General features: G+C 45.1%; 1 protein-coding gene across 1 annotated transcript in view; it reads left to right on the plus strand.

Annotated features, from left to right (window-relative positions):
• ttn.1 (titin, tandem duplicate 1) overlaps window positions 1-27,547 on the plus strand; it is a 176,964-nt gene that overhangs the window by 68,226 nt on the left and 81,191 nt on the right. Inside the window, exons 89-134 of the mRNA XM_080902216.1 lie at window positions 463-589; window positions 740-1,006; window positions 1,108-1,374; window positions 1,549-1,812; window positions 2,611-2,750; window positions 2,839-2,965; window positions 3,331-3,597; window positions 5,220-5,486; window positions 5,757-6,023; window positions 6,523-6,662; window positions 6,756-6,882; window positions 7,198-7,340; window positions 11,310-11,433; window positions 11,538-11,804; window positions 11,906-12,003; window positions 12,102-12,270; window positions 12,796-13,065; window positions 13,241-13,507; window positions 13,592-13,870; window positions 14,350-14,758; window positions 15,037-15,161; window positions 15,246-15,512; window positions 15,781-16,050; window positions 16,135-16,434; window positions 16,531-16,833; window positions 16,917-17,104; window positions 17,203-17,317; window positions 17,418-17,705; window positions 17,869-18,020; window positions 20,499-20,646; window positions 20,751-20,928; window positions 21,039-21,160; window positions 21,812-22,099; window positions 22,433-22,729; window positions 22,820-23,006; window positions 23,121-23,236; window positions 23,364-23,663; window positions 23,820-24,119; window positions 24,225-24,330; window positions 24,511-24,707; window positions 24,861-25,169; window positions 25,269-25,547; window positions 25,772-26,071; window positions 26,380-26,682; window positions 26,779-26,975; window positions 27,051-27,234. Of these exons, the coding sequence (XP_080758342.1) occupies window positions 463-589; window positions 740-1,006; window positions 1,108-1,374; window positions 1,549-1,812; window positions 2,611-2,750; window positions 2,839-2,965; window positions 3,331-3,597; window positions 5,220-5,486; window positions 5,757-6,023; window positions 6,523-6,662; window positions 6,756-6,882; window positions 7,198-7,340; window positions 11,310-11,433; window positions 11,538-11,804; window positions 11,906-12,003; window positions 12,102-12,270; window positions 12,796-13,065; window positions 13,241-13,507; window positions 13,592-13,870; window positions 14,350-14,758; window positions 15,037-15,161; window positions 15,246-15,512; window positions 15,781-16,050; window positions 16,135-16,434; window positions 16,531-16,833; window positions 16,917-17,104; window positions 17,203-17,317; window positions 17,418-17,705; window positions 17,869-18,020; window positions 20,499-20,646; window positions 20,751-20,928; window positions 21,039-21,160; window positions 21,812-22,099; window positions 22,433-22,729; window positions 22,820-23,006; window positions 23,121-23,236; window positions 23,364-23,663; window positions 23,820-24,119; window positions 24,225-24,330; window positions 24,511-24,707; window positions 24,861-25,169; window positions 25,269-25,547; window positions 25,772-26,071; window positions 26,380-26,682; window positions 26,779-26,975; window positions 27,051-27,234 (10,105 nt within the window). The remainder of the gene's footprint in view (window positions 1-462; window positions 590-739; window positions 1,007-1,107; window positions 1,375-1,548; window positions 1,813-2,610; window positions 2,751-2,838; window positions 2,966-3,330; window positions 3,598-5,219; window positions 5,487-5,756; window positions 6,024-6,522; window positions 6,663-6,755; window positions 6,883-7,197; window positions 7,341-11,309; window positions 11,434-11,537; window positions 11,805-11,905; window positions 12,004-12,101; window positions 12,271-12,795; window positions 13,066-13,240; window positions 13,508-13,591; window positions 13,871-14,349; window positions 14,759-15,036; window positions 15,162-15,245; window positions 15,513-15,780; window positions 16,051-16,134; window positions 16,435-16,530; window positions 16,834-16,916; window positions 17,105-17,202; window positions 17,318-17,417; window positions 17,706-17,868; window positions 18,021-20,498; window positions 20,647-20,750; window positions 20,929-21,038; window positions 21,161-21,811; window positions 22,100-22,432; window positions 22,730-22,819; window positions 23,007-23,120; window positions 23,237-23,363; window positions 23,664-23,819; window positions 24,120-24,224; window positions 24,331-24,510; window positions 24,708-24,860; window positions 25,170-25,268; window positions 25,548-25,771; window positions 26,072-26,379; window positions 26,683-26,778; window positions 26,976-27,050; window positions 27,235-27,547) is intronic.

The following is a 27,547-nucleotide window of genomic DNA, read 5'->3' on the forward strand; positions in this document are numbered from 1 at the left end:
ATGCTTTGTCTCAGAGTAAATTATTGGAGATAAATATCTGAATTTCAGGAGCGGCACCACGCCTCCAAACATGCTCCGTCCAGTTCTCATCTATATAGGTTCCCCCAGTTCACCAAGCTGTTCCTTCTCGTTTCCGTGCCCCACCCTCCCTCCGCTTTTCAAGTCTTCACTTCTATTTAGTGCACGGGGATCTGCCAGGAGCCGTCGGCTCTTTGAGGCCTTCCCCAAACCGCAGCTCAGTTCATGTCCAAGCGTCACCTTTACCTACTAATGTGCTGTCAAACCTAAAATGAGGACGTGGGCCCAGCTAGTGAGATAGCAGCTAAACGTGAGCTCGTCGCAGGACTCAGGCCACTCGAAACCACAAATGAGAGGATCATATACTTCTGTGCTGTAGTAAATTTAGTAGGGTTTATAGAAATGTGAATAGGGAAGTAGCACTCATGCCTCTTTGTTTTGCAGACCTGTGACATTAAAGCTGAGGGCAAAAAACGTTTCCTCACACTGAAAAACGTGCAGCTGGATCAGGCTGGTGAAGTGACATACCAGGCTCTGAACGCCGTCACCAGCGCTATGCTCACCGTCAAAGGTACGGATTTACCAAAGACAAAAATTCCCCTGTTGTAACCTGCTGCATTTTGTTGGTCATGGAAAACTGTTGCAGAGCAAACACGGTAAGAGAAGCTGTGGTTGTGTCTTTGTTTCTGTTATTAATTGCCAAATCGTTCGCACCTCTCAGAAATCGAAATGGGCTTTGTTGACCCGCTCAAGGACCTTTCTGTGCCTGAAAAGAAGCAGGCTAAGTTTGAGTGCACCATCACTAAGGACGTGTCAAAGGTCATATGGTTCAGGGGGACAGAGATTGTCACTCCAAGCCCTAAATATGAAATAATTGATGACGGAAAGAAGCACATGCTGATCATAAACAGCTGTGAGTTTGATGACGAGGCTCAGTACACGATCGAAGCGTTGGGTCAGAAATCAACGGCTCAGCTGATGGTGGAGGGTAAGTGGCAAAGAGAAGCGCCACGCTTCATGTTGTTCATGTTTCCTCTGTGAGCTCGCTCAGTGGCCAATGTCTGTCTGCGCTGACTCGATGTATTCCAGGCATGAGGCTGAGTTTTGTCCAGCCGCTTCAGGACCAAACGGTCAAAGAAGGTAACGCGGCACGCTTTGATCTCGAGCTGTCTCATGAGGACGTGCCAGTGGTCTGGTACCGAAACGAAGTCAAACTCCACGTGAGCCGAACGGTTCTGATTCACGTGGAAGGAAAGAGACACACTCTAGAAATGAGGACGCTGAGTCTAGATGATACCTGCCAAATTAAGGCAGAGGCTAAAGGCATTTACTCCATGGCCAAGCTGACGGTCGTAGGTAACTGCGCTCCCTCGTTTCCTTTTCACTTCTGTTTCACAGTAGCGTGACTTACATGACTCACTTTTTGCATTGTCATATTGTATACTGCATTACAAGACTGCTCTTCACAGAGAAAAATTATGAAAATCTACAAATTATTTGTAATAAACCAAAACTTCCTGTCTGCTCCAGAGGGCGACCCCATCTTTGTGGTGAAGCTACAGGATTACTCAGCCACCGAGAAAGAAGAGGTGACCCTGGACTGTGAACTGAGCAAAGACGTCCCGGTGCTTTGGTACCACGAAGAGAAGGAAATCATCGCCTCCAAGATGGTCATCATGAGGTCAGAGGGCACGCGCAGGTCTCTGGTCCTGAAGAAAGTGGAACTGAGCGACAAAGGCAAATATGTATGTGACTGTGGAACAGACAAGACGTCAGCCAACATCAATATTGAAGGTAAGCACGGTGACATGATTGCCTAAATTCTTTTAAACATAAAAATCAGTTGAATCATAAATTAATCGTAAAGCTGTCTAAGATTTACAGGTTGCTAGGTCAAAATAAACCCGTAAAACGTTAAATGTTCAAGCCTTTCACTGCACAAGGAAACATGACTCCGAAGGGAGGTCCAGGCCTCGTCAGCCTAGTGAGCGACCCCGTAGCAACCTCACGTCTCTAAAAATGCACATCTCCACACCGGTCTGGGAATGACACATCGATGCCTGCAGTTCACATTAAAGACAGCAGCTTCTCTGCAAACGCTCACTGAGCAGCAGTAAAACCTCAGAAAGAGATGCAAAGAGCATTTAAAAGTTGTGCCTCACTGCTGAAATCCCCACAACTTTAAAAATGAATGAAAAATAAAAACTTTGAAGGCGAGCGTTCACAGTTTCCAGTTTTTTTTAACTTTTCATGGTGAGCTGTGGGCGAGTTTGCAGCCGAGTCAGCGTCTTCCATGGGAACTGCAGGAAACCATGGCAACGTGACCCAAAAATCACTCGGCAACCAGAATCCACATTTTCCCCTAGCGACTGACCGAGGCCGCCGAGACTGTGTATGAGGACAGATGATGGATTTACTTTCTTTAAATCAAAATAAAAAAGAACTTTGGATTAAAATGAGAAATCCGAGGGAACAAACTGAAACTGATAGTTTCCAGTTCTTCCATTTTTTGTTGTTTAGCTGTAAAATCAGTCCTTTCTTCCAGAAGCAAAACAAACTGCATTTTCATATCATGACCCTTTTCCCCAAAAGCACGCGACATCAAAGTCGTCCGGCCGATTTATGGCGTGGAGTTGTTTGATGGAGAAACGGCTCGTTTCGAAGTGGAGATCTCTGAGGACGACATCCACGGACAGTGGAAGCTGAACGGAGCAGTGCTCAGTCCGTCCTCTGTGAGTGCTTCATCACAAGCGCCTCATTGGCAGCGCTCTCCATAACATGAAGCCAGTTTATCAGACTGTTTACGTCTTTGTTTAACAGGATGTGGACATCATCGAGGAAGGAGGCAAGCACACGCTGATCCTCTACAACTGCAAAGTGTCCATGACCGGCGAGGTGGCGTACTCTGCTGCTAATGCCAAGTGCGCCGCTAACCTCAAGGTCAAAGGTAAACCAGCCCACTGACCTCATCATATTTTATAAAAAACATTTTAAATCATTGTAACCTAAAAATGTGAAACTAAAAATGAGAGCGTCTCATAGAATAAGCCAGCGGGGGATCGCAGCAGTTCAATCAAACCTCCGTCTGAGCTTCACCTTCTCAGGTCTGACTTCTCATCAGACTTCATCTCCACTGAACAAAGACACCATATATAAAAACGTCAATACTTTTACTCTGTGTTGGTTACTGTCACAGTTTGGGGCTCGTTATGACGACAGGAATCCTCTAAAATGAACTATACTGATAATTATGATTATCTAAATTCAACTAGGAGCCTAAGTTTTTCTGTTTTTCTCACTGTTTTTCTTCAGAACTCCCGCTGAACTTCCTCACACCCATGACTGATGTTCAGGTCTATGAGAAGGATGATGTGAGGTTCGAGGTCGAGGTGTCGAGAACTCCAAAGACTTTCCGTTGGCTCAAAGGCTCACAGGAGCTGCAGAGCGATGAAAAGTACGAGGTGATCCAGGAGGGAAATTTGTACGTCCTGGTGATCCGATCGGCCGCCTACGATGACGAGGCAAAGTACATGTTTGAGGCCGAGGACAAGAGGACGACGGGCAAACTGGTTATACAAGGTAACGTCGTGGTTGTATTCATTTTTTTTAAACTCCTTTGGCACCAGTGAAACCTTCAGAGAGTCAGGGCACATTATAATCATATGTTCACATTTAGATCAAATTATTACAGTTTTAAATTCGCCAAATAAACACTTCTGTCCAAACCTTCTCCAGATGAATCCAGTTTGGCAGATTTTTACCTCTGCTTTGTCTTCTGGTTCGGTTCACTTTGAACTAGAGATGGCACGATACCACTTTTTCATGTCCGATACCGATATCATAAATTTGGATATCTGCCAATACGATATGAATCCGATATAGTGTTTTTTAATCAATAAAACTGTTTTTTTAATATCTTGCTGCTTTTTGTATAAGTTCATACTCAAGTTAAAAAAAACACTAAAGCTATTCTGTTATACCTTTATGCAAAAAATGCACTGCACCCAAAATATTTCATAGTTCAGCAATACTGATCAAGCTAATAAACTTAAACCTGCTCCATCCTCCCTATTCTGGTGTTTTAAAGACAACTTAGCGTAAATATTAAGCAACCTGACTAACAGGGCTGCAAACTCCCAGCAAAAAAAAAAAAAAATAGGGAACCACCCCTCACGCTCCACCTCATGATGCTTAATCGACGTAATCAACTTTAATTTGATGCAGTGTGAAAAAAATGCACAGAAATAAATTATTTTTCAAGAATAATTAAATAGATTCAACATCTTTCTTCAACAGAACTGCACAGATGGTACCTTCCCAAAGGAAAAAGTAGTATAGCTTACTAGGGTATATATATTAGACTTAATAGTTACTATATACAGTAATTGACTTCTATTCATTTTACATCAAATTAAAACTTTGGGTGTCAGATAATTATTTATTAAAAGCTCGACATTTTAAATGAGAATAAGAAAGAAAAGTATGTCTTTGTGCCCCCTTTTCCCTGTTAATGCCCTATCGGCCCCCCTGGCTAAACTTTGCTAGATCCGCCCCTGCACAGTTACAGCCGTCAGCTACGTAGAAAAAGATCCTGGTGTAGAAAGTAATATTAAATACATTCTAACAACAGCTGATCAAGCTTAAACGTGCTGCTGTTGTTCAGCCGCTGGTTTCCTCTTTCTGGTGCAAAGTGGGCCAAAAACAAACTAGAGACACGGACTCACGACAGAAAAGCTGATCAGCTGATCATTGATCAGTTTCATGATTGAAGTAGCACCAAGAAGAGGCAGTCGCTCCATATATCGGTTGTTAAGCTTAACGCAGGAATGCTTTACAAACATTCAGAGATGAACTTACACACTTGCTTTACTTCTCTCTGGGATCACTTCCTCGGAGATGAAATGCCGGTTTGGTAGCAAGCTGCTCCAACGTGCTACGGTTACAGCCCAGTGTCACACGTTTTGTGAGGTGTTTTTTTGATATTTAATGGATCGGATTACATTTTTTATTTCTCTCCGATATCCGATCCAGTAATTTAGGTCAGTATCGGACCGATACGTAATATCGGATCGGTCCATCTGTACTTTGAACACAGCGCTGGTGCTCATTTTTGTTTGTTTGTGAGTCACAAATACAAATCTGCTGTGTTCTGCTTCTACTCAAAGTTAAATGTACCAATGTCTGATGTCTTCCTGTGGCAGGTATTCGCCTAGAGTTTGTCAAAGCAATCAAGGATGTGACAGTAAAGGAGCGTGAAACAGCTGAATTCAGCGTGGAGCTGTCACATGACAAGATCCCGGTGGTCTGGTACAAGAACGACGTCCGACTTCATCCCAGCAAAGTTGTTCACATGTCGGCACAGGCGAAGGTTCACACGCTGGCCTTCAAGGAAGTCATCATCGACGACACGTCCATGATCAAAGTAGAGGCCATGGACAAGAGCATGACCGCCATGCTCACTGTCATTGGTCAGTGCCTCCTTTCTAAAGCACATTGAAACAAATGACATAAAAACATAGGACCAGATGACAGGACTTTAGAAAGAACAAACATTAAAGCAATCACAACTCATTCTGATTTAAAAGAAAAAGAAAAAGAAAACAGGTGTAAACAAAGCAAACAGAGCAGGTGACAGCAAGCCACACCCACCAACATCCAAGAGTTCATCCTGTCAGACTGATTCAGACACGCTTCTCTAACGCCTGATTTTCATAATGAACATACGTTTCCCCACACAGAGGGTGACGCCTACTTCACCACTAAGCTGCAGAACTACACAGCAGTGGAGAGGGATGAGGTGAAGCTGGTCTGCGAGCTGAGCAAGGCTGTAGCTGATGTGAAATGGTTTAAGGATGGGAAGGAGATCACCCCCTCCAAGAACATCGCCATTGTCACCGATGGCAAGAAGCGCATCCTGATGGTGAGGAAGGCAGAGAAGGCCAACATCGGAGAGTACACCTGCGACTGCGGCTCGGACAAAACCACAGCTAAGCTCAACATTGAAGGTAAACCATGGATCTGTCCCAGCTCTCATGCTTTATGCATGCTGCTTCTCTGAAAATCTCTGAACACGTTCAGTTTTCAGCTGTTGGTAAAAGTCCATGTAAATACAATCAGTCTGACCTTTGACCTGACAAACAGAAACCAAAGTGTTTGGTAACGAGCTGAGACGGTAATAAACGGATCATTTGGCATCTGTAGCCGTCGTATCTGGATATGTGCTTTGTTAGTTACAGTTCAGCTGTTTGAAGACCTTTGACGTGAACATAAATGATGTTTTGTTCTGATAAGCACAGAGGTCACCAGGCTGTCAGAGCTTTGTCAGCATTTATCTCTCTCTGTAGAAACGTTGGAGAGGAGCACCGGTTGGGTTTCTTGGTGGATCCTCAGCTTTGTAGATTAGAGCCTCATCATTGGCGAAGTTAAATTTGATTGCTTTAACAAACAGGCGCTCCACGGGTGAAGATGTTGCTGGTTTTTATAGTGATTTCTGTCCTTTTGCAGAGCGGGATATCAAAGTTGCCCGTCCGCTGTACAGTGTGGAGGTCACGGAGACAGAAACAGCCAAGTTTGAGACTGAGATTTCTGAGGAGGATGTCCATGGAAACTGGAAGCTGAAGGGAGAAGCTCTTCATCAGTCAGCTGTGAGTCTGCAGTGACCCGCCTGGCAGTCGGTTTCATATTCATCGCCACAGAGATGCTTTCAGCTGACTTTCATGTGCTCGTGTTTACCTCAGGATGTTGAGATTAAGGAGGAAGGAACCAGACACCTACTGATCCTCTACAACGTCTGCATGGACATGGCAGGACCCGTTGACTTCTCTGCAGCCAACGCCAGATCCAGCGCCCAGCTCAGAGTCAAAGGTCAGAGGTCATTTTAGCCCTTATTTTTTAAACGATGGACAAAACATCTCTGACACGGAGGAAGCTCCGTGCCGTTTGGCTGAAGCACACACAAACAGCAGCCCTGGTTTCTGTCACACACGGGTGTCGCACGTCTCTGTAAGTGTTCAGCCAATCAGGGCCTGTGGTTATTTTCACCACTTCAGTCTTTATCTGAAGGCAGGCTGCTCTCTGATTGGAGGAGCAGTAACCTGAAACACGAACCAGACCACAAGATCTCCAGCAAGTGCACGCCGGTTCATTTGTTGAAGGAGCTAACCATGTCTTTACCCTCAGCTCGGTCCATCACGCTGGTCCATCCTCTGAAGGACGTGACGGTGATGGCTGGAGAGACGGCCATCTTTGAGTGCGAGCTGTCATACGAGGGCATCGCGGTGGAGTGGTTCCTGGGAGGGCAGAGGATGGAGGCCAGCGACCGGGTGAGTCTGACCACAGCAGCGCCCGCCTCTCCTGTAACTCGCTCCACACCGGAGAAACCGCTCACAGAGCTTTTCCTCCTTTTTAACAAAATGTTTCTCACTCATAAAACTTCTGCTTCACCACAAAAGAAGAAGGAAAAGAAATGGGACGACAGAAATAAAGAAAGTTAGTGTGGATCCAGTAAAACACTAAAAAATAACAGAGCGTTACTTTTATTAAGCCTTGAGAATTTTAGCGATTTCCTGCAAAAAACCGAGTCGGTGCAAAAAGAAATGATTTCATAGTTTCTGTTGTGATCACACAGACAGCATTAATGAAATACTATCTTTGTGATAAGAAAGCTTTGCTTATATGTTTTGTATTTCTGTTCTCACATTTGTAACATTTTCACTCCAGATTTGGAAACTTTTCTCTTTGGTTAGAAAATCCGAGCATACAAACCTTCTTTAGTGTGATTTAAAATGTGAGATGGGACCTTTTAGTGGAAACAGGTTTTCTTCAGGCACAAACAGACCTGCACTGAGTCTGTCACACGTCTGATTTTAAACAATCGCCATCAGGACACGTTTACGGTCGCCGGGCTCTGATTTGTTCCTGTCTCTGAGCAACAAAGCTGAGTTTTAAAAGAATTTCAAAATCTGAATCCCAGTTTGGATTATGAAGAAAAGACACGAGTTTTGTTTTGCAGATGAGGACAAGTTGTCTTTGTGATGTTTGATGTTTCTCTGGTTCTGCAGAGGCTGCAGCTAAAAATATCTGGGAGATAAACATGCGGCTCTTATCTGTGACTCTGACCCTCGAGTGTCGCCTTATCTGCACAAAGGCCTCAGATTCTTTCATCTCCATTAAATAAACAAATGTTTCTCAGCAGGTCGAGGTCATTTTGTGTTCCTGGTAGTTTCTAAACATATTACATGTGCTTGAATTAATAATCATGTTTTGCATTATAAGGAATGCATCAGCCAAACTAAATCTGCACTACTCGACCATCATTTGTTCGAACGAAGATTCCCCTCAGATGCTGTTTTCACTGTTTAACTGTTAGAGCACCAGATCCTCTCCCTGCTCACCTTTACTCATCGTCCTTTTGCGACTCTCTCTGTTATTTTTCTCTGAGAAAATCCTCAAAACACACCAAGTCCTGCCGTCTGAAGTTGCCTGTAGCTCTTCCTTTGTACTTCCTCTCCCATCACACTGTTTTTCTGTTTTCCAGCTTCCCTCTGTCACTGATATCTCAGATCTCAGCTGTAAGTCAAAAGCTTCTACCTGGACCCCGTTCCTACCGTTTGGGTCAAAGCCTGTCTACCCTCTCTGCTTCCCCTCATATCTGCTCTCATCTGCTCCTCACTACCACTGGAGCTGTTCCCAAAGCTGTGGTGATCACCCCAATACTGAAAAAAAAAACAGGATCCCAGTAATTTTGATCATTTCCGTCTCCAATTGACCATTTCTATCAAAACTTCTTGAAAAGACAGTCGCCGCACAACTCCACTCATACTTCACTAATAATAATCTGCATGAACAGTTCCAGTCTGGTGTTCGTCCCTCCCACAGCACTGAAACTAATAAAAATACTCACTGATCTTCTCATGGAAGCTGACTCTGGTTTACTCTCCATTCTTATTCTCCTCGATCTCACTGCTGCCTTTGATACTCCTCAGTAGGCTCGCCTCCATCGGTCTCTCCCATATCCCACTAGCTTTAAATCGCACTCAGTTTATTCGACTTAAATCCTTCACTTCTCAGCCCTTTCCTCTGGTTGCAGGCGTGCAGGGATCTGTCCTGGGGCCCCTTCGTTTCATTATCTAGCTTCTTCCGCTTGGACACATTTCACTGCTATGCCGATGACACCCAGCTGTATCTGTCCACTAAACCTGATTCTGCTCTCCCCCGTCCTCTCTCACCCTCTGCTTAGCTGAACTAAATTCATGGTTCTCTTCCAATTTTCTCAAACTCAACAGTAACAAATCCTCCTGGTCGGCACTAAACAAACACTGTCCACAACTAACAGCTTTTCTGTTACAGTCTCCGTTTCTCCATGTGTGAAAAGTCTGCGTGTCATCGGCGATGGTACTCGATCTTTTAGCTCCCACATCAGTAACGTCTCTCAGTCCGCATATTTCCAACTCCGTAACCTTAATCGTCTCCGTCCTTTTCTCGCCCCACATGCCGCTGCCATCCTTGTTCATAGCCCGGTCACTTCCCGGATCGATTACAGCAACTCTCTTCTTTTTGGTCGTAGTCAAAAATCTATCCATCAGCTTCAGCGTGTCCAGAACTCTGCTGCTCGTATCATCACCAGGACTCTTTCTATGGTAAATGGCCTGTATTTATATAGCGCTTTACTAGTCCCTAAGGACCCCAAAGCGCTTTACACACTCCAAAGTGTGGGGAGTGAGTTGGAGGGTGGGGTGGGCTGCTTTTAACTATGTAAAGCACTTTGTGCTACATTTTTTCTGTATGAAAAGTGCTTTATAAATAAAGATTGATTGATTGATTGATTTACATATTCAGTCATCCACCCATTCACACACACATTCACACACTGGTGATGTGACCAGAAGCCAGTGAAGCAGCCACAGCCACCCTGGGGCGCACTGACAGAGGCGAGGCTGCCGGACACTGGCGCCACTGGGCCCTCTGACCACCACCAGCCCTGCTCTGCAGCAGCTTCACTGGCTTCTGGTTAAATACCGCATCAATTTCAAGATACTTTTGTGCACATTCAAGGCTACCCATCATCTCTCGCCTTCATACCGCTCTGGTTCAGATCACCGTCCCTTCCCCCGGGCTAGCCACCGTGGGGCGCAAGGCTTTCTGCTGCTCTGCCCCCCATCATCCCTTCCTCCTGAGATAAGAAACATCACTTCCCTCCCTCTTTTTAAGTCCAGACTCAAACTTCTACATAAATGTTTCCATCCTGCTACTTTCATTTATTTTATTTATTTGTTCAATGTTTTATCCTTATTATCTTGTAAATTGTTATGTTTGCTGTTGTTATTGCTTGTGTACAGTGTCCTTGAGTGCTTCGAAAGGCGCTTTGTTAAATAAAACAATTATGATTATGATTATTATTCCATCCATCCATTCGCTTCGGCTTGTCACGGGGGCGCTGGAGCCTATCCCAGCGGTCATAGGGCGAGAGGCGGGGTACACCCTGGACAGGTCGCTAGTCTGTCGCAGGGCTGACACACAGGGACAGACAACCATTCACTCCCACATTCACACCTATGGGCAATTTGGATTCATCAATTAACCTATCCCCACAAACTATTATTATTATTATTATTATTATTATTATTATTATTATTATTATTTATTTATTTATTTATTTATTTATTTATTTATTTATTTATTATGACGTTTTTTCAGAATTTTAAATTTTTGGATATTTTTGAACAGTGTTTTTTAGCAGGTGAGTGTCTGAACCCAAATAATGAATTAATAAAGCTTAATTATGAATTAAAATCACGAATGAGTTTTATTTAAAAACACAAAGGAGTTGAATTCATTGCTGGAGAAAATGAGGTTAAAGTGGAAAAAGCAGCCCAGTGATAGAAACCTGCCCGTGTGTGAAAGAGAGCAGCTCGATCAGCTGAATAATAAATTAGTAAAGTGAAATTTATTCTGTTGATATGACCAAAGGTTTTCACTCATTTCTAAAAACACATCTGCAGAAAATTCTTAAATATTTTATTATGATGTAGCTTCTCAAAGTGAATCAAGGCTGGAAGTTTGTGGACAATAAAAAATAAAAACGGTATTTTTCCCTGATTTCATCAGTTTGACACTCGGAGTTATTCAGTCATCGCTCAGACTCGCCGCCTGTTAGCAAACGAACCAGAATAAGTGTAATTATTATTTATAATGATTATTTAAGTGACGGCCCTGTATCTGTGTCCATGGTGACGCGTTCAGCTCGTGTTCGTGTGCAAGTGTGACGCTCGCTTTGTTTTCGGTTCCTGCAGGTGAAGACTCGGGTGGCGGGCCGAGTTCACACTTTGACCGTCCGAGACGTGAACCTGTCGGAGGCCGGCGAGGTCAAACTTACTGCCAAGGACTTCCAGACTCAGGCTCAGCTTATCGTCAGAGGTACGGCACGCGCTCAGACTGGGCTCCGAGGATCGAGGACAAAGCATTTCTAACAGGAGGCTGTGGTTACCACCTGTTAACCACGTCTGTCTCTGTACCTTTAGAGCCAGCGGTTGAGTTCACAAAGCCTCTGGAGGATCAGACGGTGGAGGAGGAAGCCACGGCCACTCTGGAGTGTGAGGTTTCCCGTGAGAATGCTGAGGTACGATGGTTCAGGGAGGGACAGGAGCTCAGAAAGACCAAGAAGTACGACACCATCGTGGACGGACGCAAGAGAGCTCTGATCATTCACGACTGCTCTCCTGAAGATGCCAAGTTGTACACATGTGATGCCAAAGACTTCAAGACTTCTTGTTTCCTGGAAGTTACACGTAAGGACCTTAACCAGGCTTTAATCTTTCAAATCTGCTGTCGCACCTCCAGCTGAGGTAAAGCATAACTGTGCTCATGCTGTGGCCTTTTCCATTCACAGCTCCGTATGTTGAGTTTACAAAGCCTCTGCAGGATGTTGAGGTCAGAGAGAAGGAGTCTGCCAAGTTTGAATGTGAAGTTTCTCGTGAGTCTGCCAAGGTGAGCTCAGCAGGATGCAAACAGTCGCTGCTGTCCTGTCGATCAGACTGAAACCGCTCTCACACTCTCGACTAACCCTTGTGTCGTCATTTTTCAAGGTTCGCTGGTTCAAGGACGGTGGCGAGATCAGGAAAGGAAAGAAGTACGAGATCATCGCCAAGGGAGTCCAGAGAATCCTTATCATCCACAAGTCTGTGTTTGATGATGAAGCCGAGTACGAATGTGACGCGAGAACCTCCAAGACCTCTGGCATACTCACCGTCATCGGTGAGGAACATTATTCATCTATTTCAGGGGTAGGCAACTCCAGGCCTCGAGTGCCGGTGTCCTGCAGGTTTTAGATGTGTCCATGATCCATCACAGCTGATTTAAAGGGCTAAATGACTCCTCAGCATTTCTTGAAGTTCTCCAGAGGCCTGGTAATGAACTAACCATGTGATTCAGGTGTGTTGAACCCGGGGTGCAATCTAAAACCTGCAGGACACCGGCACTCGAGGCCTGGAGTTGCCCACCCCTGATTTATTTCATGTGTTTGATTCATGTTGAATTTCCAGTTTCACCAACCTTCCAATGAGAAAAAAAGTGACGTTTTTATTCATGTCAGCCACAGATGTTTGTTCTGCTGGAAAATAAAACGTCATTCACTGATGACGGTCAGCTTTCTAACCACTGCAGGAAATTTCTCTGCTGAAGAAATATTCTTGTAAAAACTATAAACATATGATTTTAGGCTCGACTTAATAGATGGATATTTCTCTGTAAATGAACTCCTGGTGCTCGTGTTTCCTTCAGAGGAGGCAGCCAGGTTTACAAAGAACCTGTCCAACGTGGAGGGAACAGAGACGAACACCGTGAAGATGATCTGCGAAGTGTCGAAGGCCGGCGCTGAGGTTACCTGGTATCGAGGGGACGAGGAGCTCCCAGAGGGAGGTCGCTACGACCAACAGACGGACGGACGCAAGAGGATCCTGATCATCCGGGACCTGAGGATGGAGGACGCTGGTGATTACAACTGCAGGCTGAGTCCCACCATCAGGACATCCGCCACGCTCAAACTCAACGGTAAAACACGTCGCTTACTTTTTGATTTTATAGAAGAAACTGAAGTCACCAATTACCTACCCGAGTCATTATTTTCTTTGTAATGATTTCAAAAGCAATCTGAAGAGCAAAACAAAGAACGTGGAGAAATCCACTAATCCACCAAACCTTAACTCCGCCTTCTTCTCCTTTGCAGAACTGGCAGCCGAGTTCCTCGCTCGGCCTCAGAACCAGGAAGTGGTGGAGGGCGAGAAGGCAGAGTTCTCCTGCTCTGTCTCCAAAGACACCTACGAAGTAAAATGGTTCAGAGGAGACAAAGAGATAGAAGCTGGAGACAAGTACGGCATCATCAGTGAAGGAAAACGAAGAGCTCTTATTGTGAAAAGCTGTGAGCTGAAGGATGAGGGAGGCTACACTGCACACATTGGCACTGTTAAAGCCGTGGCAGATCTGCTAGTGATCGGTAAGACACTTATGGTCTTTGTCATATCTTATTACAGATTTCAGAATGCAGGTTTGGTTTTATTAAGTTTGAATTCTGTTTTAGAAAAACTGAGGATCATAACTCCGATCAAAGACACCGAGGTGAAGGAGGGAGGCGAGATCGTGTTTAACTGCGAGACCAACACGGAAGGAGCGAAGGCCAAGTGGCTGAAGAATGAGGAAACCATTTTTGAGAGCAGCAAGTACATGATGGCTCAAAGGGACAACGTCTTCTCTCTGAGGATCAGAGACGCCCAGAAGGCTGATGAGGCCGTCTATACCGTCAGCCTGACCAATCACAGAGGAGAGCTCGCCAAGTGCACTGCCAGCGCTAAAGTGGCAGGTGAGAGGGCAGTAACAGTATCTGAGTGAAGTTACAGGCTGGATTTGACTCTTTAATGAAACCAGGGCCAGCTTCCTGAGTGCTGAGTGCTTCTTTAGTTGTTCTTGTGACTCTACTGTACACACAGCCTTATTTTATTATCTGTATATGGCTCACAGTAATGTTGAAACATATTTAGGAGTTTATACAACGGCTGTCTCCATTATGTTTAATATTATAGCACCTTTTGGCAGGTCAGTGTCCTAAACCTGTTCTCAGTAATCGCAGACGTGACTCTGAAAGACAGATGGATGTGTCAGCTTTGTTATAAAGCAAAGAAAGCTGAAAATCATCTGAAGAATTCAGAATAACTGAAGTTCTGTTTCTTCCAAGAGTATCAGGACGTTTGATCCAAAGCAGCCGTTTCTTGCTCAGTGACTTTGTTGCACGTACTCCTTTGTTTCTTTACGTTCACCCTGAAATCATTTGGTCCTCCACAGAGGAGAAACTGAGGTTCTTGGAGCCAATCGAGGACAATGAGACTCAGGAGAAGAAGACCGTCAGCTTCGTCTGTAAGGTGAACAGGCCCGGGGCGACGGTGAGGTGGCTGAAGGCTGGTCAGGAGGTGACACTCAGCAAACGCATCGTCTACAGAGTCGATGGCCTGAAGCACAGCCTGACCGTTAAGGACTGCATCATGGAAGACGAGGGCGAGTACACGGCCGTGGTCGGAGATGACAAATGTGCAGCTGAGCTGATCATTAGCGAGGCACCCACAGACTTCACGGCACAGCTCAAAGACCAGACCATTACAGAGTTCGAGGATGCAGAGTTCACTTGCAAGCTGAGCAAGGAGAAGGCTGCCGTCAAGTGGTACAGGGAAGGACGAGAGATTCGAGCGGGCCCCAGGTATGACAGATCTGCGTCTGCTGTTGTTTCGATCCAAAGGAACACAAATCAAATGCTAATCAACCAAGAAAATATTCAGAAAGTTAAAATTTGGGATACGTGGTCATGACAGAGGATTACAAAAGCCTGAAGCTTCTGGGACCTTGTGTTACCTTTGATTTAAAATAAAGTGCAGTGGTGTACAGAGGCAAAATTACACAGCTGATGCTGTTATCTAAGTCTTATAGTATCATATACATGACTGTACCAAGTTCCTGATGTTTGTTGTGTTTTTACAGATATCAAATGGAAAAAGAAGGAAAGATGTGCAGACTGATCATTAAGGTGTGCAGGCCTGATGACGAGTGTGAATATGCCTGTGGTGTGGATGAGAGGAGGACGAGAGCGAGGCTCTTTGTTGAAGGTGAGATGTTTGTTTCTTTTTGTCTTCAAAAGCAAAGATTTATTCGACGAATCTTCTTGTGAGATGTGTTTTTATGTTGCGCAGAGACCCCAGTGGAAATCATCAGACCACCGCAGGACGTGTTCGAACCTCCGGGTTCAGACATCGTGTTTGAGGTGGAGCTCAACAAAGACAGGGTGGAGGTGAAGTGGATGAGGAACAACATGATCATCGTCCAGGGAGACAAATACCAGATGATCAGCGAGGGTAAAGTCCACAGACTGCAGGTCTGTGAAATTAGACCCAGAGATCAGGGAGAGTACAGGATCGTGGCCAAAGACAAGGATGCCCGAGCCAAGCTGGAGCTGGCAGGTGAGTCAACTTCACATGCAAACAGGTAGTGAAACGCATTTCAAGAAATGTTAAAGAAATCACTGATTTAACAGACTTTTAGAAAGTTGTAAACAAACAAATCTTTTCTTGACACTTTATGAAGCATCCAAGTTGTTTTGGGAATATAGTTGTAGACGCAAAGCATAACACGCAGTTTTATTATAAGATGATATCCACCAGTTTGGACTGCTCTGTGTTATGCAGGGCGAATTAAACAGTACAAATTTCTCCTCTGTCTCTCCTGCAGCTGTTCCAAAGATTAAAACCACCGACCAGAACCTGGTGACAGATGCCGGTAAACCCTTTGTCATGACTGTGCCTTATGACGCGTACCCTCGTGCTGATGCCGAGTGGTTTTTTGAAGGCACCAGTCTTCCTGTCCAGAATATTGACACCTCTTTGGACAAGACCGAGTACCGCCTGAAGAGCCCTGCCAAGGAGGACCAGGGCCGGTACAAGGTGGTAATTAAGAACAAGCATGGTGAGGGTGAAGCCTTTATCAACCTGGATGTGATTGGTGAGTCTGTGATCAGATAACTGCTCAGTCCTCTGTCGGAGGATATCACCAGAGTTTCTGAGTGTTGTCCTGGTGGTTTTCCAGATGTACCGGGACCCATCAAGAACCTGAGAGTGGTTGACACTGTTGATGGCGAGGTCAGTTTGGCCTGGGAGGAACCTGAGAATGACGGTGGCAGCAAGATTATCGCCTATGTTGTAGAAAGACGGGATGTGAAGCGCAAGACCTGGACTGTGGCTACAGACCGTGCTGACACTCCAGAGTACTGTGTCAGTGGCCTGCAGAAGGAATCCTTTTACCTCTTCAGAGTCTGTGCTCGAAACAGAGTTGGCAGCGGACCCGCTGTTGCAACCGAAGATGCCGTCCAGGCCAAAAACAAGTTTGGTAAGCAACACCCCGAGATCCCCGCTCCACTAATCCTAACCCCATCTCCACACTCGTCCTAATCATGTCCGTCACATTTTTGTTTCCTAACTTTAGATGTTCCAGATGCTCCTGAAAATGTTGCAGTAGAGTCAGTGAACAAGTTTGGTGCCACCATCACTTGGGAGCCCCCCAAGTTTGACGGTGGCTCTGAGATCACTGCTTATGTGATTGAGCTCCGTGACAGAACATCTGTTAAGTGGGAGGCAGCCTTAGTCTGTGCTGCCGATGACCGCTTGGCTATGCTGAACGACGTGGTGGAGTACAAGGAGTACATCTTTAGAGTCCGAGCAGAGAACAAGGCTGGCATCGGCAGGCCCAGTGCTGCCACCAACCCCGTCAAGATCATGGATCCCATCGGTGAGCTCACTCTCAATGTTTCTATCTAAGTCCTGTGTAGAAATATCAAACAGTCTGATTTTGCTCATGTCTTGTGCCCACAGAGAGGCCGAGCCCACCTCTGAACCTGAACTTTAGTGACCAAATCAAGACAGCAGTCACGTTGACCTGGGAGACGCCCATAAACAACGGTGGCAGCATGATTACAGGATACATCATTGAGAAATGTGAGGACGGCTCTGACAAGTGGCTCCGCTGCAACGCCAGACTGTGTCCTGACCTCTCCTACCGGGTATGCAGCCAACCTGAAGAGTCTGCCTTTATTCTGATTCAACCTCAGCGCAGTTACATTTTTCTTCCTGGTCTGGATTGTTTTGTTGTTTTCTTCAGGTGTCTGGACTAAAACCTGGTCAGAAGTACCTCTACAGAGTTTGCGCTGAGAATGCCGCCGGTGTCTCCGATCCAGCCGAGCAGCTGGGACCACTGCTTGCCGATGATCCTCATTGTGCGTGCAACAAGCATAAACTCAACCAACCACTTCTTCTTTATAAATCCAAGTAGTTCACTGGATGTGCTTTCACAACCAAATGTTTCTCTCTTGGCAGTTGGTCCAACCTTTGATCTGAGTGGCTTCAGGAAAGGCCTGGAGGTGATTGTTCCTCAGCCTCTAACAATTAGAGTTCCCATTACTGGATACCCAACCCCTGTGGCCAAGTGGACCTTTGGCGAGAAGGAGCTGACCCCAGCGGATGAGCGTGTCTCCATGGTGACGAAGCCTACGCACACGGAACTGACGATATCTCCTAGTGTTCGTCCAGACAAAGGCATCTACACCCTGCAGCTGGAGAACGACGTATCCTCTGTCTCTGGAGATATTGATGTCAACGTCATCGGTAAGAACCCATGACCATGTGATCAAGTTTAGCAATGATGGTGCTTATTTTAATAGACAGCTCATTTTATTGTGGTACAGAGACGTCTGTTACCCCCAAATCATCTAGAAACAAACCCAAAAGAAGAAAACTGATGGAAGTCTTTTTCATCTTATTTTCCCAGCATGCCCCAGTGCTCCGAAGGACTTCAAAGTGGCTGAAGTGACCCGTCAACATGTCCACTTGATGTGGGAGGCACCTGAACACGATGGAGGAAGTCCAGTGACACACTATCAGATTGAGAAGAGAGAAGTTTCTCGCAAGACATGGGCCAAGGTACTTTCAGCTCATTTCAGTAATGTCATCTTTGGCGCTGTACGTAATAAAAATATTTCAGCTCATCACAAAATGTAAACTGAGTGAATTACCTGGTTTTGTGTGAAAAAGTAACCGCCTTCTAAAAATAATACATGAATGTGCAGCTCCTTTCTGAGCTACCAACGAAAAGTTTTAGAGGTTTTCAGATGGTGCAAAATGCAGCTGCTTGCTTTTTAACTAAAACTGGAAAATTTGAGCACATTCGAGCAGATTCTAAGCTGCTCACCTACGAGGCTTTCACTGGTTTGGCACCTTCATACCTCTCTAATCTTTTGCACCTTTACAGTGGGGCAAAAAAGTATTTAGTCAGCCACCGATTGTGCAAGTTCCCCCACTTAAAATGATGACAGAGGTCAGTAATTTGCACCAGAGGTACACTTCAACTGTGAGAGACAGAATGTGAAAAAAAAAAATCCATGAATCCACATGGTAGGATTTGTAAAGAATTTATTGGTAAATCAGGGTGGAAAATAAGTATTTGGTCACCTCAAACAAGGAAAATCTCTGGCTCTCACAGACCTGTAACGTCTTCTGTAAGAAGCTTTTCTGTCCCCCACTCGTTACCTGTATGAATGGCACCTGTTTGAACTCATCATCTGTATGAAAGACACCTGTCCACAGCCTCAAACAGTCAGACTCCAAACTCCGCCATGGCCAAGACCAAAGAGCTTTCGAAGGACACCAGGAAAAGTATTGTAGACCTGCACCAGACTGGGAAGAGTGAATCTACAATAGGCAAGCAGCTTGGTGTGAAAAAATCAACTGTGGGAGCAATCATCAGAAAATGGAAGACATACAAGACCACTGATAATCTCCCTCGATCTGGGGCTCCACGCAAGATCTCATCCCGTGGGGTCAAAATGATCATGAGAACGGTGAGCAAAGATCCCAGAACCACACGGGGGGACCTGGTGAATGACCTGCAGAGAGCTGGGACCAAAGTAACAAAGGTCACCATCAGTAACACACTACAACGGCAGGGAATCAAATCCCGCAGTGCCAGACGTGTTCCGCTGCTGAAGCCAGTGCATGTCCAGGCCCGTCTGAAGTTTGCCAGAGAGCACATGGATGATACAGCAGAGGATTGGGAGAATGTCATGTGGTCAGATGAAACCAAAGTAGAACTTTTTGGTATAAACTCAACTCGTCGTGTTTGGAGGAAGAAGAATACTGAGTTGCATCCCAAGAACACCATACCTACTGTGAAGCATGGGGGTGGAAACATCATGCTATGGGGCTGTTTTTCTGCCAAGGGGACAGGACGACTGATCCGTGTTAAGGACAGAATGAATGGGGCCATGTATCGTGAGATTTTGAGCCAAAACCTCCTTCCATCAGTGAGAACTTTGAAGATGAAACGAGGCTGGGTCTTCCAACATGACAATGATCCAAAACACACCGCCCGGGCAACAAAGGAGTGGCTCCGTAAGAAGCATTTGAAAGTCCTGGAGTGGCCTAGCCAGTCTCCAGACCTCAACCCCATAGAAAATCTGTGGCGGGAGTTGAAAGTCCGTGTTGCTCGGCGACAGCCCCAAAACATCACTGCTCTCGAGAAGATCTGCATGGAGGAATGGGCCAAAATACCAGCTACTGTGTGTGCAAACCTGGTAAAGACCTATAGTAAACGTTTGACCTCTGTTATTGCCAACAAAGGTTATGTTACAAAGTATTGAGTTGTATTTTTGTTATTGACCAAATACTTATTTTCCACCCTGATTTACGAATAAATTCTTTACAAATCCTACCATGTGAATTCATGGATTTTTTTTCACATTCTGTCTCTCACAGTTGAAGTGTACCTCTGGTGCAAATTACTGACCTCTGTCATCATTTTAGGTGGGGGAACTTGCACAATCGGTGGCTGACTAAATACTTTTTTGCCCCACTGTATGTTCCATCTCGTGCGCTCCCATCTCAGGACTCTGGCCTTCCAAAGGTTCCTAAAGCCAGAAAAAAGACAGTTGGGGAGCGTGCTTTTTCTTTTCGTGCCCTGTTTTTGTGGAACAACCTCCCTCAAGATATTAGGCAGGCTGCTCTGTGGAGGGTTTTAAAGCTAAGTTGAAGACACACTTGTTCAGCCTATCCTACAGGTCTTAATTCTTTGCCTATTAGTTTTTTAAATGTTTATCATTTTTAACTCTGCTTATGTTTTTAACTTGTGTTGCTATGTATCACTTTTATTTATTTATCTCTTTATTTTCAAATCGCTGTACAGCACTTTGTTTGAAAGCGCTTTATAAATAAAGTTATTGTTATTGTTAGCAGCAGTGTTGTTAGGTTTCAGGGCCTGGCTCAAACATGGCACGTGACATGTTGGCTTTTTTATTTTTAAAAACAGAAAACATCACTTCCACAGTGTGAAATAATGTTCACAGACCCAGAAGTCTACCCAGGTCTGAGTTTATTTGCTCAGCAGTGACAGTGACATTTTTCCAGGTGGCTGCTGGCGTCCTTGACCTGGAGCACACGGTAACAGACGTGATTGAAGGAAAGGAGTATCTGTTCAGCGTCTCTGCATGCAACAAGTGCGGACCTGGAGAGCCAGCCTACATCGATGAGCCCATCAATGTCTCTTCTCCTGCAAGTGAGTGTTTTTACACTTCATGTGAAATTAATTGTCTTTGAGTGGAGAAACTGACAGATAACTAGAATCTCACCTGTTTCACGTTCACGTATTTTCTCCTGCAGCTGTACCTGATCCACCTGAGAACCTTAAGTGGCGCGATAAGAGTGCCAAGTCCATTTTCCTGTCCTGGGAGCCTCCAAAATACGATGGTGGTGCCCATATTAAAGGCTACGTGGTGGACAAGTGCCAGCGTGGTACAGACAAGTGGGAACCCTGCGGTGATCCCCTCCCTGAACTCAAGTAAGACTTAAGAACTTGTAACTGCCGGTTAAGTTTTTTGGGCCACACGTTATTAGTGTCCTGTCTTTATTTTGGTACAGCTGGATATATTATATGATTTGAACTCACAGGTTCCAGGTTACCGGCCTGGTCGAGGGCCAGTGGTACGCCTACAGAGTCAGAGCTTTTAACAAGCTGGGAGCCAGCCGACCTTGCAGGGCTACCGATGAGATCCAAGCTGTGGACGCTAAGGGTAGGACGGGTTGTGCTCTTCCAGACAGTCACATGACGCTGCAGCCACACACTGCACAAAAAGTGCAGCAGTATAATTTATTTTTGTAATGGATTCTGCAGACTCACTCAGAAATGTGCAGCATCTCTCAGTGATACAGGAGCAAATCTTTCTTATGACAAATAAAAGAATAAGTGAGAATGTGTGGATTTTAAGGATATTACCATCAAGGTTTCAGGCATAGTTGTGATAATATAATATAAGACACATTTCATTTCTCCAAAAGGTGGAAATTCATTTGTTAAAGCAGAACAATTTTATAACTAATTGGCTTAAATAAGCAAAATTATATATAGTTCAGCCAAATAAAATGCAGTATGGCACATATCTGCCGAGAATACACAGTTTTGCATGAACAGTATTTAGAAAAAAGGAAAAAATATATATATTTAATGTACAAATATACAAATCTGGGGAAAAGAGGAATTAAATACATAAATAAATGGTGTTATGTATTTACAGTTTGGGTTATTGCATGTAAAATTAAATATTGAACAGTTGTGAGTTATCGAGGGGAAACTGAAATGAACATATATTTATAGAAGCACAAATTGAAATGAAACACAGTAATGAAGTTGGGACAACTGTGACTATGTTTAAAAATTCCTACAGAACCTCCTGAGATCCAGCTCGATGTGAAGTTGCTGGCTGGATTAACCACCAGAGCTGGCAGCAAGATTGAGCTTCCTGCAGATGTGAAAGGGAAGCCCGATCCCCGGGTGAAGTGGACCAAAGCAGACGTGGTCCTGCGGGCTGATAACCGCATTGCCATCGACACCCAGCCAGGACACTCGAAGGTTTCCATTGACAACACCACCAGAGGAGACACCGCCACCTACATCATTGAGGCAGTCAATGCCTGTGGACGAGCCACTGCCACTATTGATGTCAACATCCTGGGTACAAAAGCTGATTTCTTATCGTAGAAGACAAATGATAGCTGTGATGGCAATGAAAACATGAGAGTAAACTTCCTTTACTGTAGAAATCCTAGAGTTCCTTACAGCTACAGGATTTTCATGCTACCAGGTGATTTTAAGTTAGTCAGAAAATGGGAAAAGCATCTCCTTTTTTGATTAAAGATATGAAAATAATCTTAGCATAACATACTGGACAGACCATTTTATAGGGTTATCCTATATCGCCGAGCCTGCTAAGCAGTTGTGGCACCTCCAGATGTCTTGCATTACCATTATCTTGGTTATGATTTTAATTTTGGCCCCTCCTCTTTAGATAAACCGGGCCCTCCAGCTGCTTTAGATATCTCTGAAATCACCAACGAATCCTGCGTCCTGGCCTGGAACCCTCCCAGAGATGATGGTGGGTCTCCCATCACCAACTACATTGTGGAAAGTCGTCAGACTGACAAGGAGGAGTGGGTTAAGCTGTCAGCCACGGTGAAGCACACCACCTTCAAGGCCACCAAGCTCACAGCATTGAAAGAGTACATTTTCAGGGTCAGTGCTGAGAACCAGTATGGCATTGGTGAACCTGCAGAGCATGTGCCAATCACTGCCAAGTATTCCTTCGGTACGTTGTTTTATACTACTCTCCGGTGATTTATTTCCAGCCTGTGCAGGTGAACCGTAGATAAATCCTTTTATTTTTCATCTGTTTCAGATCCTCCGGGTCCCCCAACCAGAATCACTCCCTCTGACATCGCCAAGGACGCTGTCACTCTGACCTGGTTAGAGCCTGACGAGGATGGCGGTAGCCCCATCACTGGATACTGGATTGAGAAGTTAGATCCGGAGAGTGACAAGTGGATCAGATGTAACAAACTACCCATCACGGACACAACATTCAGGTAACTAAGTACCTGAAGGTACAAGTGGCAGGAGTGATGGTGAAAGTCCTTCAGCTAACAGTGTGGACCATTTTTTTGTCAAGCATGTTTCTAACTTTGAATTTTGGGCTGCAGGGTAAAGGGTCTCACCGCCAAGAAGAAGTACCGCTTCCGTGTTCTGGCTGAAAATCTAGCTGGACCTGGAAACCCAAGTGCAGAGACTGATCCCATCCTCATCAAAGATCCTATTGGTATGTCACATGTCAGTCAATCTACTTAGGCTGAGTCAGATGTTGTGGTATCAAGATTATAATTTCCTTATTGCAAAGCACAGCACAAAGATCAGGAAATAAAAGTATTCATATAACTCTTCTTCAGATCCTCCATGGGCTCCTGGTAAACCTGTCATCAGGGACATTGCCAAGACCTCAGCCCTGTTAGGATGGACTCGTCCAGAGCACGATGGTGGGGCTAAGATTGAAGGCTACATCATTGAGTTCCAGAAGGCTGGAAGCGAGGAATGGATCAAGATTGCAGAGGATGTTCCTCAGACTGAGCATCAGCTGAAGGGTCTAATAGAAAAGCAAGAATACTCTTTCAGAGTCAGGGCCGTCAATAAGGCTGGTGAGAGCGAGCCCAGTGAGCCCAGCGACCCCGTGGTCTGCAAGGAGAGACTCTGTAAGTTGATACCAGTGTGAGCAGTGGGCAGCAAATGACGTCTGTAGAGGTTATAGACTATAAAATATAAGCTATCAAGAGTTGTTTTCATTTGGAAAACCATACGACCTTGAATTTAATTTTTTAAAGTAAAAGTCTTTGTGTTTGCTTCAATAGATCCTCCATCAGCTCCTCAGTGGCTGGAGGTGGCGAACATCACCAAAATTAACGCAGACCTAAAGTGGCAGCCTCCCAGCAGTGATGGCGGCTCACCCATCACCAACTACGTGGTTGAAAAGAGGGACGTGAGGCGGAAGGCGTGGCAGACTGTCGATACCACCGTCAAGGAACAGAAGTATACGGTTACCCCTCTCAACGAAGGATCGCTGTATGTGTTCCGGGTTGCTGCAGAGAATGCCGTTGGGATGGGTGAATTTTGCGAGCTGGAGGATGCCGTTCTTGCCAAGGACACTTTTAGTGAGTTTTTTAAGTCAGCATTGGTCTTCCCCTTTTAATTTACTTCTTTGTGAAACCCAAGGAACCACTATCTCTACGTGTTAATGCTTTTCACTTTTTCTCCAGCAACTCCTGGACCTCCTTATGCACTGACAGTGGTGGAAGTCACCAAGAGACACGTGGAGCTGAAGTGGGAACCTCCCAATAGCGATGGTGGAAGACCAATAACAAAGTAAGACAAACTGCTGTAAAGCCATTCAGACGAGAACAATTATAGGACACTTTTTGGTGGGTTTTTCCATAAAGCAGCGCATTCAGGCTTTCAGTAAGAGAACTCTAAAGTGAGACAAAAGACGTGGTTTATCTCATACTGTTCAAGAGCTGTACTTGACAAACACCATCTGCCTAACAGGTATGTGATTGAGAAGAAAGAAAAGGTGGGAACTCGCTGGCTGAAGTGCTGCAAAACTCCGGACAGAAAGACTCAGTTCAAGGTAACGGATGTTGATGAAGGTTCAGAAGTGCAGTTCCAGGTCAGAGCTGAGAACGAGGCTGGAGTTGGAGATCCAAGTGAACCCACCGTGATTCTCACCATTGAAGATCCAACCAGTAAGATACTTTTAACTGTATTTCTTTATTCTTTTGGTGCTCAGTGTATTTAAGCAGGGATATCCCCCCAAAATAACCCCAACAATAATAAAATAAGGACAAAAAGTTGTTGACTTTCTGCAGATAAATGCATGAAACCTCCTTCCTCTCCAGGTGCACCATCACCTCCACTTGAAGTGGTCATCCCTGATGCCAGCAGGGAGCACATCAATGTCACCTGGAAGCCTCCGGTCAAGGACGGGGGTTGTCCTGTCACTGGGTACCATGTGGAGGTGGCAGAAGCCCGTCCAGAACTAAAGTGGCTCAGGGTCAACAGCAGACCCATCAAGGAGCTAAATTTCAGGATAGATGATGGAATCAAACCTGAGAAAAAGTATGTCATTAGGGTTCGGGCCATCAACTCTGTCGGAGTCAGTGATCCCTCTGATGTCTCTGATAAGGTCGCCACCAAAGATCCTGACTGTAAGCAAGGACGGAATTCAACTTTAGAACTTCAGAAGAAGTGAACTTAAAGCACCGATAATACAAATCTAAGTAATAATCCTGTGTTCTTCTCACAAGGTGCTCCAACCATGGATTTGGAAGCAAAGGACGTGATAGTGGTTGAAGGTGAGAAGCTGCACCTGAATATTCCCTACAGGGCAATCCCGACACCCAAGATGGTTTGGCAGAAGGACACTGTGGAGTGTAAGGCCGGTGACCGGCTCTCCCTGACAGTGGAGATGAACAGCGCCCACCTGGAGCTGCTCAAGTGCAGCCGCGGTGATGCTGGCGCCTATGCCATCACTCTGGAAAACAGTCTGGGAACTGCCACTGGAACCGTCAATGTCAAAGTCATCGGTAAGGCGATTCGATGCTTAGGACATATAACGCTGTTAATATGCCGTTCAGCGATGGTGTCCTCTGCAAACCAAATTTAAAGTTTACCACCAACAATTTCCAAGTTTGGATTTAGATCCATTCTTAGTCTAAAAGTCCTCAAGCAGACTCACTATTCACTATCAGACACAGACACTCTGCAGCAATCTTCTTAAACAGTTTTGCTTCTTTCCCAAACCGTGTAGGACTCCCTGGTCAGTGTAAAACTATCACCTCCAGTGACGTCACCAAGAACAGCTGCAAGGTCAGCTGGGAAGCTCCAGAGGATGATGGCGGCACCCCCATTGTCAGCTATACCCTGGAGCGCCGTGAAGTGTCCAAAAAGACTTACATGCCTGTTATGTCAGGAGAAAATGTCCTAACAAGTACTGTCAAAGATCTCTTTGTCAACTGTGAGTACTACTTCAGGGTGAAAGCTGTCAACAAGGTCGGAGCGGGACAATATCTGGAGTTACAAAACCCGGTCATTATAGAGGAAATAAAACGTAAGTTTCATTTTATGTTCAACAACTAAAATCTGTTTTATTGCTTTGAGCATTAACATTACCATTTCAGATAAAGTTTAGTCTGAAAAAGCACATGAATACTTTCCAAACTATGCTGCAAGTGAAATGATCTTCATAAACTGTCCCGTCAATACAAAAATGAGGACCGATTTAGTCAGGTGATTCTGATACAGGACAACTGACAGGGGGTCCAAGCAGATCAAGTGTAACTCCTAAAATATGAGGCATAAACAACTGGAACATCAAAACATCAGACATTGACTCTGTTGTTAATATTGATTGCACAGAGAAACCAGACCCACCCATCCAAGTGGAGGCTCATGACCCAACGTCCAAGTCCATCACAGTCACCTGGAAGGCTCCAGACTACGATGGCGGCTGTCCCATCCAGGGCTACATCATAGAGAAGATCGAGAAGGACGGCGACCGCTACGAGAGGGTCACACCAAGCCTGGTCCCTGGTTTCTCCTACGTGGTGATGGGCCTAAAGGAGGACATGGAGTACCAGTTCAGGGTCAGAGCTGAGAATGCTGCCGGAGTCAGCGAGCCGTCACGCAGCTCACAGCCCATCAAGGCTGCAGACCCTGTTGGTGTGTGAAAGTCAAATGCGCTAACATCAGTGACTGTCACAAGTAAATGTGTATTTATGTTGGAGCTAACATGTCAAAATCGTTCATTCCTTGCAGAAAAACCCAAGGTCACCCTGCACGCCCGTGTTCAATCTGGGCTCTGCATCAAGAAAGGTGAGGAAATCTGCATTGACGCCTACATCTCTGGCTCCCCATATCCCAAAGTCACCTGGCTGAGAAATGATGAGGATGTCGCCAAAGAGCCCACCAAGAAGTTCATTCCTGTTATCAAGAAGAAGAAGACCAAAGCCAAGGTTTGTGTCTTCACTGAGACATCTGAAAGTCCTGAATGTTTCAAGTGTTTCAACCTTTCTGATTTCTTGCTGCAGGTTCCAGAACCAGAGGAGGAGTTTGTGACTCCCCTGCGTGAGCGTCTGGGTATAGACCAGACCAAGAAGGGACAATCTGCACTGATGATCCGTGATGCCGTCAGAACCGATCACGGCAGCTTCACTATCAAGGTGGAAAACACACATGGTGTTGCCACCGCTTCCTGCGTCGTCAACGTCCTAGGTAATAAAGTTTACCGATTAACTGGAGGCCACATGATTAGATTTCATAACTGGTATATTCACACAGTTAAAAGCGTCTGTGAGCTTCTCCATTATATGCAAGGAATCACAACAGATCCACATATTTAACTTTGGCACAGTGTTTCTGACATAAGCCTACCTGGGATTCTTTCTTCTCCCAAGTTTGATTCAGAAATTGACTTCAGTTCAGATTTTTTTCTTATAGAACCAATTCTTAACAACAGTCGGCTCAAACCACTTTTCAGGTAGGGAGTGCAATATCAAAGAGAAAACCTCAACAATCTTGATTAGGC

Source organism: Rhamphochromis sp. 'chilingali' (assembly GCF_963969265.1).
Source record: "Rhamphochromis sp. 'chilingali' genome assembly, chromosome: 14".
Taxonomy (NCBI): Eukaryota; Metazoa; Chordata; class Actinopteri; order Cichliformes; family Cichlidae; genus Rhamphochromis; species Rhamphochromis sp. 'chilingali'.